General features: G+C 41.3%; 1 protein-coding gene across 3 annotated transcripts in view; it reads left to right on the top strand.

Annotated features, from left to right (window-relative positions):
• SCFD2 (sec1 family domain containing 2) overlaps positions 1 to 13,876 on the top strand; it is a 395,614-nt gene that overhangs the window by 1,689 nt on the left and 380,049 nt on the right. For all 3 annotated transcript variants that reach the window (XM_061420162.1, XM_061420163.1, XM_061420164.1), the window contains exon 2: positions 13,576 to 13,744. In XM_061420162.1, coding sequence (XP_061276146.1) covers positions 13,576 to 13,744 — 169 coding nt within the window. The remainder of the gene's footprint in view (positions 1 to 13,575; positions 13,745 to 13,876) is intronic.

Genomic DNA, 13,876 nt, shown 5'->3' with positions numbered 1-13,876 from the left:
CTACTCTCCAAAGTCATTCAACCTATAATTAATATACCTCTTTCTATGTGTCAGCCACTTCCCCGGTGGCTCAGACGGTAAAGAATCCGCCTGCAGTACTGGAGACGCAAGAGATGTGGGTTTGACCCCTGAGTTGGGAAGATCCCCTGGAAAAGGAAATGGCTACCCACTCCAATATTCTTGTCTGGAGAATCCCTGGAGAGGAGCCTGGCAGGCTACAGTCCATGGGGTCCCAAAGAGTTAGAAATGACTGAGGGACTGACATTTTGACTATGTGTCAGGTTAAGGAGACAAAGAAGAACTAAATAGACACAGTCCCTGATCTCACAGTTTATGGTCTAGAGGGGGTTATGCTATGCTATGCTAAGTCACTTCAGTCGTGTCCGACTCTGTGTGACCCCAGAGACGGCAGCCACCAGGCTCCCCGTCCCTGGGATTCTCCAGGCAAGAACACTGGAGTGGGTTGCCATTTCCTTCTCCAATGCATGGAAGTGAAAAGTGAAAGCAAAGTCGCTCAGTCTTGTCCAACTCTTAGCGACCCCGTGGACTGCAGCCTACCAGGCTCCTCCATCCATGGGATTTTCCAGGCAAACAAGTAGCAATTAAAATCAACTTATTAAATGCTGTAATGGATAAATACATCCTTAAGGTGTACTATCCTGTTAAACAAAAACAACTGCATCTAGCTCAAATATTGAAAAACTGGACTTATGCTGACATGGAGGAGAACTGTGCACCTGGGAACCTTTGGAAATGTGCAGATATGAGTATTCACAGCAATCCTTCATAAGAAGGATTTAAGTTGTTGGAGAACTGTTAACAGATGACCAAATTGAGGGAAGCTGTACAACAAAACATGAAAATAACTGAAATACTACAGACAGTTGACTTTCAAGTTTGAAAGGGGCATTGTTCAAAGGGAGCAAATAGAAAAGTTTCTCTGGGTAGATTCAAGGCAACAAACAGGTAAAAAGAGAAAGAAAAATCAATCTACTTTGTCCAGGGCTTATGAGGATCTGTGAAAGTATTAGTTTCAATAGCATGCTGAGAGAAATATACAATGTGATGACAGAGCAATGAGAGTGAACCTCCAGAAAGTTTCTTCAGATATTTCCCAAGTACATTTAAAATGATAAGGACTCTGTTTCCTTCCTGAAGAGTTCATTTGAAAAGCACCAGGTGGGGCTCAGCCAGGTAGTGTCCATACATCGAGGAAAGCACTCCCAGGCCCAGGTAAGGGAGCTCAAGTTAGGTGAGATCTCCTGGGTGGGAGAGGTCACCTGCCTGGGGTAGCAGGTGACAGGAGCAATGCCCTGGTGGGAGAGGGGGTCAAGGGAAGCCAGAATGAGTGGCATAACAGTGTCCTTGGGGACCAGCATATTTACCTCTCTAATGGGGCATAGAACCAAGTTTGAAACCTATCGACTTTGGCATACTGTAGCCAAGAAAGTTTCACTGATCTACATCCCATTTTTAAATTATGACAGTGCTCTCCTTCAGAAGGGATCAAATTATTGCTGGCTAATAGAGGGTAAATTTTGGAGGAGAGATTCTCAGTTCAGTTCAGTCGCTCCGTTGTGTCCGACTTTTTGTGACCCCATGAATCGCAGCACGCCAGGCCTCCCTGTCCATCACCAACTCCCAGAGTTCACTCAGACTCAAGTCCATCGTGTCAGTCATGCCATCCAGCCATCTCGTCCTCTGTTGTCCCTTTCTCCTCCTGCCCCCGATCCCTCCCAGCATCAGAGTCTTTTCCAATGAGTCAACTCTTCTCATGAGGTGGCCAAAGTACTGGAGTTTCAGCTTTAGCATCATTCCTTCCAAAGAACACCCAGGACTGATCTCCTTTAGAATGGACTGGTTGGATCTCCTTGTAGTCCAAGGGACTCTCAAGAGTCTTCTCCAACACCACAGTTCAAAAGCATCAATTCTTCGGTGCTCAGCTTTCTTCACAGTCCAACTCTCACATCCATACATGACCACTGGAAAAACCATAGCCTTGACTAGACGGACCTTTGTTGGCAAAGTAATGTCTCTGCTTTTGAATATGCTATCTAGGTTGGTCATAACTTTTCTTCCAAGGAGTAAGCGTCTTATAATTTCATGGCTGCAGTCACCATCTGCAGTGATTTTGGAGCCCCCCAAAATAAAGTCCAACACTGTTTCCACTGTTTCCCCGTCTATTTCCCATGAAGCTTGGATAGAGGGTAGATTTTGGAGGAGAGATTCTAATTTGAACAAATTTGTTACTGTAGTCCTAATAACTTATAAATTAAAGTCTTCTTAATGGACGTGTTTGTGGTAATCATCCAAACTGTCTTCCAAATAATCAGTTTATTCATTCATTTATGTCAAAAATGTTTCAAGATAGTGTTGCAATTTCATACTGATAATTCTTAGGACTGATTTTCAGCTGGTATACAGTTGTATTGTCAAACTTGTTTTTTAAAGACTGAAATATGTCTGTGCATGTGTTCAGTCACTTCAGTCTTTGCGAATCCGTAGACTGTAGCCCTCCAGGCCCTTCTGTCCATAAGATTCTCCAGGCAAGAATACTGGAGTGGGTTGCTGTGCCCTCCTCCAGGGAATCTTCTCAGACCAGGAATTGAACCCACATCTCTTGCCTCTCCTGCAGTGGCAGGTGGATTCTTTACCACTGAACCACCTGGGAAACCCAAATATGTTTGTACTAACATACAAAATATAAGTAAAGAGAATGTAAGTAAAGAGAAATTCTCTACTTGGTGAGACCACAACTCACCTAATACTGTTGCTTGGTAGAGACAAGTGATAGGGCCTAAGAAAGTGGAGGTGCTGAGGGTACTGAGGCTGCAGAAGGAATTCATGCTGGTAGTGATGATTGTAGAGAAGCAACACGTGTCCTTTGCTGTACAGTGGCCCAAAACTGGCTGGGGTGGTAAGGTAAGTGGAGTTGGTAGCATTACTTTTGGCCCAGGTGCTTTCCAACCTTGATCTAGGCTCTGACATCCAGGAACACACCCGATCACCATGCTTAGTTTTTTTTTTTTTTTTTTTTTAATTGATCTGTCCTGGCTACAGCAAGCATAGGGAACTGGGGAGCTCATGACTTGTTACTAAGAATTTCTTGTGAACTTCCCTATCTGTCCAGTTGCTGGGATTCTGAGTTCCTAGTGCAGGGTTTGATCTCTGGTCAGGGAAGTGGATCCCACATGCCACCTGGGGCAGCCAAATAAGTAAATAATAAATATTACAAAAAAAAGAATTTGTTGTGACAAGAATTTTGATGTAGTTTCTTACATCAAATTGCAGCTTAGATTGGGGCATTGTTTAGCTAAGGATAGCTGCAGCATGTAGAAGATTGCACCAACAATTTCTAAAAATCAAAAGGTAACTGGAAATCATCAGAATGATTTGAATCTGATATGAATTTCAATTTAAATTACATATGACAGCGGTTTTCATATAGTGACCAAAAGAAAATCCATTTTCAGTTGTTGGTTTAAATGTTAATTTATATACATAGTGTATTAAAATGTTATTTGTTGTTGAATATTTTGGGTGCTATTCTTGACACTTTACCATTAGAAGATACATATGCGTATGTATATATTCTTCTTAGATATAAAATTGATGCTACCCAAAATAACACAAGTAACCTCCAATAGTTCATAAATAATCCACAGTGTTAATGTCATGCTTACAAATATAGAGAAGCTTCTCAGCTTTTTGTCATCATCTTTGCTGAAAGTAATGTCACTTTGTCTAGTAGTTCGTTTTTTTTTTTTTTTTTCATTAAACGTTTATTGAGTGCCTGCTATGTGTCAGCTTTTGTTCAGGCCTAGGGGAGCACTGGTGAACAAGATAGACACATTCCTTGATCCCCTGAAGCAGTCCATAAGCTCTCAGGGCTGAAAAATAGAGTAAATTTGTTGCAGTTGTTTGAGAAGTTATTGTAATTGTTTGAGAAGGCCCCCAGTGTCTGTTGCTATGATTTGGTATACCTTTACCACATGTAGACCACACAGAAGCTTGTCTGCAGTATTCTTCAGACATCTTTGCATAGGGGATTTCAAGACAAACTTCTATGGACCATTCTGGCTTCTGATTTTGTTTCAAGGTACAATTAAAAAGGTAGACATAATTTATGAATATCAGAGAGATTTGAGTCTGTTTTTTTTTTTTTTTTCCTACTATTTTCTGGCTCTTCAGATGGGCTAGAGTGCTTTGTTGATTATTTACAGGTTCAAGATCAAAAGATAAGAGGGAGTAGTAACTCTGGGAATTAAATTTCCTTTCTTGGTTCAATTCTTTTGAATTTTAGTTTCATGTAAACTTTTAAATTAAATCCATCCAGTTAAAGATTAACTCCCAATCCAGTGGTGGTTTAGTCACTAAGTCGTGTCCAACTCTTGTGATTCCATGGACTGTAGCCTGCCAGTGGGTGGTTCTTAATCCTTGGATTAGGATTTATTAGTTCATTCAAGATGTGGTTGTATATTGTTTTATTAAGGTCTTAAAATTTGAGACTATTCATAATTGCTAACCTTTGGGATCATACTACTTTTCTGAGCACTGTACATATATGTTTTTATTCAGTTGCTAAGTTGTGTTCGACTCTTTGGGACCCCATGGTCTGCAGCATGCCAGGCTTCCCTGTCCTTCCCTATTCCTCAGACTTTGCTCAAACTCATGTCCATTGAGTCAGTGATGCCATCCAACCATCTCATCCTTGCTGTACAAGGGATAAATTCATTTAATTTTTATGACAATTCTTCTATAATTATCCCCGTTTTACAGATGAGGAAACAGAGACATGGAAGAGTTAAGGAACTCATCCAAGATCATACAGCTAGTAAGTGGAAGAGTTGGGGTTTGAACCTTGGCAACTTGCCCCAGAGCCTGTGCTCATAATCTCTCTCACATGAAAGGCTATTCTTGTCCTGGATAGGAGAGACGACGTTGATGTGGTCTCTAGAAGCTAGCAGCCTCAGAGACTCAGCACAGTTGTTGGACTCTGGTACTGCCTTAGTGTTCAGAAAAGTTACTTATTCTTTCCCCCCACATCTGGTTTTCCACAAAATGCCAAATAACCAACCAATATCTTTATGTTGGAGAGGGAAATGGCAACCCACTCCAGTATTCTTGCCTGGAGAATACCATGAACAGAGGAGCCTGGCAGGCTACAGTCCATGGAATCACAAGAGTTGGACATGACTTAGTGACTAAACCACCACCACCATCTTTTTTTTATGGTTCAGAGGATATTGTTTAAAATTAGCATAGGTAATGAGAACAATTGAGAAGCCATGTAAGGCTCCGACTAGGTTGTGAGTGTCAGATCTAGACCGGTATAATAAATTCAAGGCTTAGCTTAGTGACTTACCTGCTGTTTGGTTCTAATTGAGCTTTTTGAGGGATTTTTCATTTGTAAACAGGGAAAATTATGACCGTAAAGTGCTGTTGGAAAAATATAAAATCATCCATCCATTTACTTATTTAATATATAACTAATACAGTAGATAAGAGATTAAAAAGGGATAGTGTTTCTATTTTAGGTAGCATAGCTAGGGAAGACCTCTCTCAGGATGTGACTTTTGAGCAGAGAATGACAGGAGAGGGGAAATAAGATGTATGACAGCCTTGGTATAGACTTGGTATACACTTGAGTGTAAGACTCAGGTACAGAACACGAAAGACCAGGCTATCAAATACGTAACACCCAGGGAATGGCAAGTGCAAAGGACCTGAGGTGGGAAGATGCTGACGTGTTTGAGGAGTCCAGTGTGGCTTCCTTCAGCTTGCCCTGCAAGCAAGGAGGGCAGTGAGGTGAGATGAAATGGGAGAGATAGGCAGAAGGAAAGCATTGTAGGGCAAACTAGAGACTTAGAGTAAAAACCTGAATATAACAGGAAAGTTGGAGGGTTTTGAGCTGTGATGTGACATGCTCACATTTACATTACACAGGATCACATATGTAAGGAGCGAGGGGATTGAGGCAGATCCTCAATATTACACTCTCTAGCGTGTGTAATAGGCATACGTGGCAGTCATAGTGGCCTTAGCTCTGCCCTTCCTAGTCATAAGTCTTTGGGCGAGTTTCAACTTATAGGTCTCAGTTTCTTGATCTGTGAATTGAGAATAACAGGGTAAAATAAGTTAACAGGTCCAGCTCCTAGAATAGTGTCTGGTGCATGATGGGGAAAATGTTAGTTATTACCATTATTAATTAATGACATGCCTTTAAAATGATTTAATGTCTTTGAAATGTATGTTTTCTCCTTTAATGTAAGACTAAGACTGTAAGTATAAGAATAATTTGCCATACATATAACCCAGAAGAATTCTACTACCTAACCTATTATCTGCCACTAAAGTAAATGAATGTTAAAGAATTGATGCTTTTGAATTATGGTGCTGGAGAAGACTCTTAAGAGTTCCTTGGACAGCAAGGAGATCAAACTAGTGAATCCTAAAGGAAATGAACCCTGAATATTCATTGGAAAGACTGATGCTGAAGCTCTAGTACCTTGGCCACCTGATGTGAAGAGCCAACTTATTGGAAAAGACCAGGATGCTGGGAAAGATTGAGGGCAAGAGGAGAAGGGGGTGACAGAGGATGAGATGGTTGAATGGCATTATTAACTCAGTGGATGAGTTTGAGCAAGGTCTGGGAGATGGTGAAGGACAGGGAAGCCTGGCATGCTGCCGTCCATGGGATTGTAAATAGTCGGCCACGACTGAGTGACTGAAAAACAACAACAAAGTAAATGAGAGTTGGTTAGAATTAGCCATTTGTCAGGAACTATATTCTATGCTATTTTGGGTGTTGCTGCTAAGTCGCTTCAGTTGTGTCGGACTCTGTGTGACCCCGTAGACGGCAGACCACGAGGCTGCCCCATCCCTGGGATTCTCCAGGCAAGAACACTGGAGTGGGTTGCCATTTCCTTCTCCAATGCATGAAAGTGAAAAGTCAAAGTGAAGTCGCTCAGTCGTGTCTGACTGTTAGCGACCCCATGGACTGCGGCCCACCAGGCTCCTCCATCCATGGGATTTTCCAGGCAAGAGTGCTGGAGTGGGGTGCCATTGCTTTCTCTGATTTTGGGTGTTAGTATATAATATTTTAAGGATGTAAATAATACTTTGGTTCTGTAAAAACAGCTATTAGCTACTGAACCTTAAGGAAAATTAAGTATCTTGACTTCTCATGTTGAAGAGTTTCTAGAGTAGTTTCCAGATTTGATGAGAGTTTTTGTTTTAATTTGCTGAGAGTGTAAGGAATTGAGGCTTGCTAAAGTCCCCTGTGCTTGCATAGGGAGGAGGAGTATCAGCTAGACTGTAGGCACTAAAGAAGTTAAGAAAGAAAGGCACATAGACAACTTGTTTGTGCCATGTGTCTAAGAATGGCAAATGACAGATGAGAATAACTTAGGGGCAAGACTCCGAATTTGGGCATTGAGTTCAAAGAAAAGTTATTGTGCTGATGAGGAGAAGTTTTTAAATTATTGAGAAGGTTACTAGTGGAAAGTGAAATTCATGATGCTGTAGGGTAATCTAGTATCTCCATTCCAGGGTTAAAGATAGGATTCACTTAGAGACTTTCGACTCTCCTGTGGGTCTCAGGGCCACTAATCGTCACTAGGCATTCATTCAGCAAGTATTTAATGAGTAAGTTATAGTCTGAGTGCTGGGGAGACAACCATAAACCATAGAAAACATAAATAAGATATGGTTCCTTCCAGCCCTGATAAGTGAATATTTTTCTGGTGGAATAATAACTCTTTTCTTTAACAGCAGAAGTCCCCTTAAAAGCACTCATACTGGTTCTGTTGTGAGTCACTTTTATGGCTCGTTTTTTTTTTTTTTTTAAATAGAGTGTGGTTATCTGCCTCCTGTGTTTGAGTTCTTTCTCTGTAATTTACAGCATATATAATTTCGAGCAAGCGACTTAAACTGAATTCTCTGCTGTGTCATTGAGCATAATAATACCTGTGTATTAGAGTTGTTTTAATAATTATGTGGATAATAAATGTATAGTACGGGAGTTAACATCTGGTACATCATCAGGTCTCAATCAGCTCAATTCAGTCACTCAGTCGTGTCCGACTCTCTGAACCCCATGAACCATAGCACGCCAGGCCTCCCTATCCATCACCAACTGCTGGAGTCCACCCAAACCTATGTCCACTGAGTCGGTGATGCCATCCAACCATCTCATCCTCTGTTGTCCCCTTCTCCTCCTGCCTTCAATCTTTCCCAGAATCAGGGTCTTTTCTAATGAGTCAGCTCTTCTCATCCGGTGGCCAAAGTACTGGAGTTTCAGCTTCAACATCAGTCCTTCCAATGAACACCCAGGACTGATCTCCTTTAGGATGGACTGATTGGATCTCCTTGCAGTCCAAGGGACTCTCGAGAGTCTTCTCCAACACAACAGTTCAAAAGCATCAGTTCTTTTTTTTTTTTTTTCATGAAAATTATGTCAAGACTGGGATTCCCAGTCTTCCCCAGAATGTGCATCTTAGATTTATATCATGATATTATCTTTTTTCCCTTCCCTACTTTTTCTACCACCTAACTCATTTTTGGCTCTGGATTCAGTGAATTTCTACCCTGTAGACTCCTCAAAACTCTTTGATCCTTCCTTGGCTGGTCTCTGGATAAGCATCAGTTCTTCAATGCTCAGCTTTCTTTACAGTACAACTCCCACATCCATACATGACTACTGGAAAAACCATGGCCTTGACTAGACGGACATTTGTTGACAAAGTAATGTCTCTGCCTTTTCATATGCTGTCTAGGTTGGTCATAACTTTCCTTCCAAGGAGTAAGTGTCTTTTAATTTCATGGCTGCGATCACCACCTGCAGTAATTTTGGAGCCCCCAAAAATAAAGTCAGCCACTGTTTCCACTGTTTCCCCATCTATTTGCCATGAAGTGATGGGACCAGATGCCATGATCTTCGTTTTCTGAATGTTGAGCTTTAAGCCAACTTTTTCACTTTCTTCTTTCACTTTCATCAAGAGGGTCTTTAGTTTTTCACTTTCTGCCATAAGGGTGGTGTCATCAGCATATCTGAGGTTATTGATATTTCTCCCGGCAATCTTGATTCCAACTTGTGCTTCCTCCAGCCCAGCATTTCTCATGTACTTTGCATATAAGTTAGATAAGCAGGGTGACAATATACAGCCTTGACATACTCCTTTTCCTATTTGGAACCAGTCTGTTGTTCCATGTCCGGTTCTAACTATTGCTTCTTGACCTGCATACAGGTTTCTCAAGAGGCAGGTTAGGTGGTCTGGTATTCCCATCTCCTTCAGAATTTTTCACGGTTTATTGTGATCCACATAGTCAAAGGCTTTGGCATAGTCAATAAAGCAGAAATAAATGTTTTTCTGGAACTTTCTTGCTTTTTCGATGATCCAGCAGATGTTGACAATTTGATCTCTGGTTCCTCTGCCTTTTCTAAAACCAGCTTGAACATCTGGAAGTTCATGGTTCACGTATTGCTGAAGCCTGGCTTGGAGAATTTTGAGCTTTACTAAGTGTGTGAGATGAGTGTAATTGTGTGGTAGTTTGAGGAACTCAAAAGCCTCTTGATGAAAGTGAAAGTGGAGAGTGAAAAAGTTGGCATAAAGCTTAACATTCAGAAAATGAAGATCATGGCATCCGGTCTCACCACTTCATGGGAAATAGATGGGGAAACAGTGGAAACAGTGTCAGACTTTATTTTTCTGGGCTCCAAAATCACTGCAGATGGTGACTGCAGCCATGAAATTAAAAGACGCTTACTCCTTGGAAGGAAAGTTATGACCAACCTAGATAGCATATTCGAAAGCAGAGACATTACTTTGCCAACAAAGGTCCGTCTAGTCAAGGCTATGGTTTTTCCAGTGGTCATGTATGGATGTGAGAGTTGGACTGTGAAGAAGGCTGAGTGCCGAAGAATTGATGCTTTTGAACTGTGGTGTTGGAGAAGACTCTTGAGAGTCCCTTGGACTGCAAGGAGATCCAACCAGTCCATTCTGAAGGAGATCAGCCCTGGGATTTCTTTGGAAGGAATGATGCTAAAGCTGAAACTCCATACTTTGGCCACCTCATGCGAAGAGTTGACTCATTGAAAAAGACTCTGATGCTGGGAGGGATTGGGGGCAGGAGGAGAAGGAAAGGACAGAGGATGAGATGGCTGGATGGCATCACTGACTCGATGGACGTGAGTCTGAGTGAACTCTGGGAGTTGGTGATGGACAGGGAGGCCTGGCCTGCTGCGATTTATGGGGTCACAAAGAGTCGGACATGACTGAGCGACTGATCTGATCTGATCTGATCTGATCTTGAGCATTCTTTGGCATTGCCTTTCTTTGGGATTGGAATGAAAACTGACCTTTTCCAGTCCTGTGGCCACTGCTGAGTTTTCCAAATTTGCTGGCATATTGAGTGCAGCACTTTCACAGCATCATCTTTCAGGATTTGAAATAGCTCAACTGGAATTCCATCACCTCCACTAGACTTGTTCATAGTGATGCTTCCTAAGGCCTACTTGACTTCACATTCCAGGATGTCTGGCGCTAGGTGAGTGTGAGTGATCACACCATCATGATTATCTGGGTCATGTAGATCTTTTTTGTACAGTTCCTCTGTGTATTCTTGCTACCTCTTCTTAATATCTTCTGCTTCTGTTAAGTCCATACCATTTCTGTCCTTTATTGAGCCCATCTTTGCATGAAATGTTCCCTTGGTATCTCTAATTTTCTTGAAGAGATCTCTAGTCTTTCTCTTCTATTGTTTTCCTTTATTTCTTTGCATTGCTTGCTGAGGAAGGCTTTCTTATCTTTCCTTGCTATTCTTTGGAACTCTGCATTCAAATGGGTATATCTTTCCTTTTCTCCTTTGCTTTTCACTTCTCTTTTGTTCACAGCTATTTGTAAGGCCTCCTCAGACAGCCATTTTGCTTTTTTGCATTTCTTTTTCTTGGCAATAGTCTTGATTCCTGTCTCCTGTACAATGTAATGAACCTCCGTCCATAGTTCACCAGGCACTCTGTCTATCAGATCTGGTACCTTAAATCTATTTCTCACTTCCATTGTATAGTCATAAGGGATTTGATTTAGATCATACCTGGATGGTCTAGTGGTTTTCCCCACTTTCTTCAGTTTAAGTCTGAATTTGGCAATAAGGGGTTCATGATCCAAGCCACAGTCAGCTCCTGGTCTTTTTGCTGACTGTATAGAGCTTCTCTGTCTTTGCCTGCAAAGAATATAATCAATCTGATTTCAGTGTTGACCATCTGGTGATGTCCATGTGTAGAGTCTTCTCTTGTGTTGTTGGAAGAGGGTGTTTGCAAGGACCAGTGTGTTCTCTTGGGAGAATTCTGTTAGCCTTTCCCCTGCTTCATTCTGTGCTCCAAGGCCAAATTTTCCTGTTACTCCAGATGTTTCTTGACTTCCTACTTTTGCATTCCAGTCCCCTATAACGAAAAGGACATCTTTTGGGGGTGTTTATTCTAGAAGGTCTTGTAGGTCTTCATAGAACCGTTCAACTTCAGCTTCTTCAGCGTTACTGGTCGGGGCATAGACTTGGATTACCGTGATATTAAATGATTTGCCTTTGAAATGAACAGAGATCATTCTGTCATTTTTGAGATTGCATCCAGGTACTGCACTTCGGACTCTTTTGTTGACTATGGTGGCTACTCCATTTCTCCTCAGGGACTCTTTCCCACAGTAGTAGACATAATGGTCATCTGAGTTAAATTCACCCATTCCACTCCATTTTATTTTGCTGATTCCTGGAATGTCAATGTTCACTCTTTCCATATCCTGTTTGACCACTTCCATCTCCTGTTTGACCAGGTCTCAATAAATATTAGCTATTCTGATGAAGATGATGAAGGTGGTGATAGTGATTCCTTGCATTTCTGGTGTAGTCTTTTCTACCTAGTTCTTCTACCCAATTAATATGACATGGCAAATACAATAAAGAGATAGATAGAAAGACATTAGGAAATCAAGTGTTAATTGATTTGAAGTGAGTGAGATCAAACCAAGCTGATTTGGCCAGTCACATCCATTGTTGCCACTCTAATGGCAGAAAGTGAAGAGAAACCAAAGAGCTTCTTGATGAAGGTGAAAGAAGAGAATGAAAAAGCTTCCTTAAAACTCAACATTCAAAAAAATAAGATCATGGCATCCGGTCTCATCATTTTATGGCAAACAGAAAGATTGGGAGATTGGGAAAGATTGGAAGCAGTGGCAAATTTTATTTTCTAAGGCTCCAAAATCACTGCAGGTGTTGACTGCAGCCATGAAATTAAAAGATGCTTGCTCCTTGAAAGAAAAGCTATAACAAAGTTAGCATTTCAAAAAGCAGTGACATCACTTTGCCGACACAGGTCCATATAGTAAAAGCTATGGTTTTTCCAGTAGTCGTGTACACAAGTGAGAGTTGGCCCATAAAGAAAGCTGATTGCCGAAGAATTGATACTTTTGAACTGTGGTGCTGGAAAAGACTCTTGAGAGTTCCTTGGGCTGTAAGGAGATCAAAGCAGTCAATCCTAAAGGAAAGCATCCCTGAATATTCATTGGAAGAACTGATGCTGAAGCTGAAACTCCAGTACTTTGGCCACCTGATGCAAATAGCCATCTCATTGGAAAGACCCTGATGCTGGGAAGGGTTGAATGCAAAAGGAGAAGGAGGCAACAGAGGATGAGATGGTTGGATGGCATCACTGACACAATGGATATGAGTTTGAGCAAACTCCAGGAGATAGTAAAGGACAGGGAAGTCTGTTGTGCTGCAGTCCACGGGGTCACAAGAGTTGGGCATGTCAGCGACTGAACAACAACAACAGCTGGTTGTTGAAATGGTATCTTTCAAGCATTGATAACTTTTGGAAAGATAACTTGGCCTTGTGGAAAAGCATTAAGCTTTGTAATTGGTCTTGATTTTAATTTGAGCTTGTTAATTCATTTGTTATTAAAGGAGTTAATATATGTAAAGCACCTAGAGCAATGCCTGGTAAATAGAAAATGCTCTATAAATCCTTCTATCAGTACAAATTTTTCTATTCATTCATTTGTTATTTTCTTCATCTAACAAATAATTAGTAAACCTACTAGCTGCCAAGTTGCCTTTATGTAGAGAATGGACTAGGTAAACTGCCATTATGAAGATAAGCTACTAGAAAGGGGAGATCTGCTATTCTTGGTCAGGTCACTAAGCCCTTCTAAGTCTTAAAGTCTTCATCAGTAAAATTAAGAAAATCTTTTTGGCTCGAAAGTTTCAAGATAGTGTCATCTTATGACACCATCTACCTGACCTACCAAATGTTGACTGTTTGTTTATTCACTAAATACCTGTTGATGCCTTCCATGTGTAGGCACTATGCCAAGTCCTGGAAATATAGCAGTAACCAGAGCAGACATAGTGCCTGCCCTCAGGGACAATTAAGTCCAACACACAAGACATACATTGTCTAGGTAATTGTGAACCTGGTTAGTGTTACCAACGGCAAAATGTTAGGATTGTGTTACTGATTTCTGTAACAGCTTCTTTTTCCTCCTATTTTGTGAGTTCATATTTTCTTGTCTGTTTAAATAGGGGCTGTAGGACATCATGGAGATAACTTGGTGGAGAAGATCCTTGCAGTGCTTCCCCAGCTTCCAGGCCACACCAATGATGTGATGGTTAACATGGTGGAGCTCACTGCACTCCAAGACGAGGAGGAAAATCAGAATGTGGTTGTACCTGGCTGTCTTGCACAATCCAAGTAAGATGTGTGGTTTTTTCCCTCTTTTCCTTTTCTTTCTCTTCTAGAGTGTTCCTGTAGAAAGGAAACAATGAAGAGTTCAGTTGAGTTTAGTTCAGTCGCTCAGTCGTGTCCGACTCTTTGGGACCCCAT

This window comes from Bos javanicus, chromosome 6 (assembly GCF_032452875.1).
Source record: "Bos javanicus breed banteng chromosome 6, ARS-OSU_banteng_1.0, whole genome shotgun sequence".
In the NCBI taxonomy this organism is placed as follows: domain Eukaryota; kingdom Metazoa; phylum Chordata; class Mammalia; order Artiodactyla; family Bovidae; genus Bos; species Bos javanicus.
Note: the sequence above shows the minus strand (reverse complement) of the source record. Positions and strands in the feature narration are given on the sequence as shown.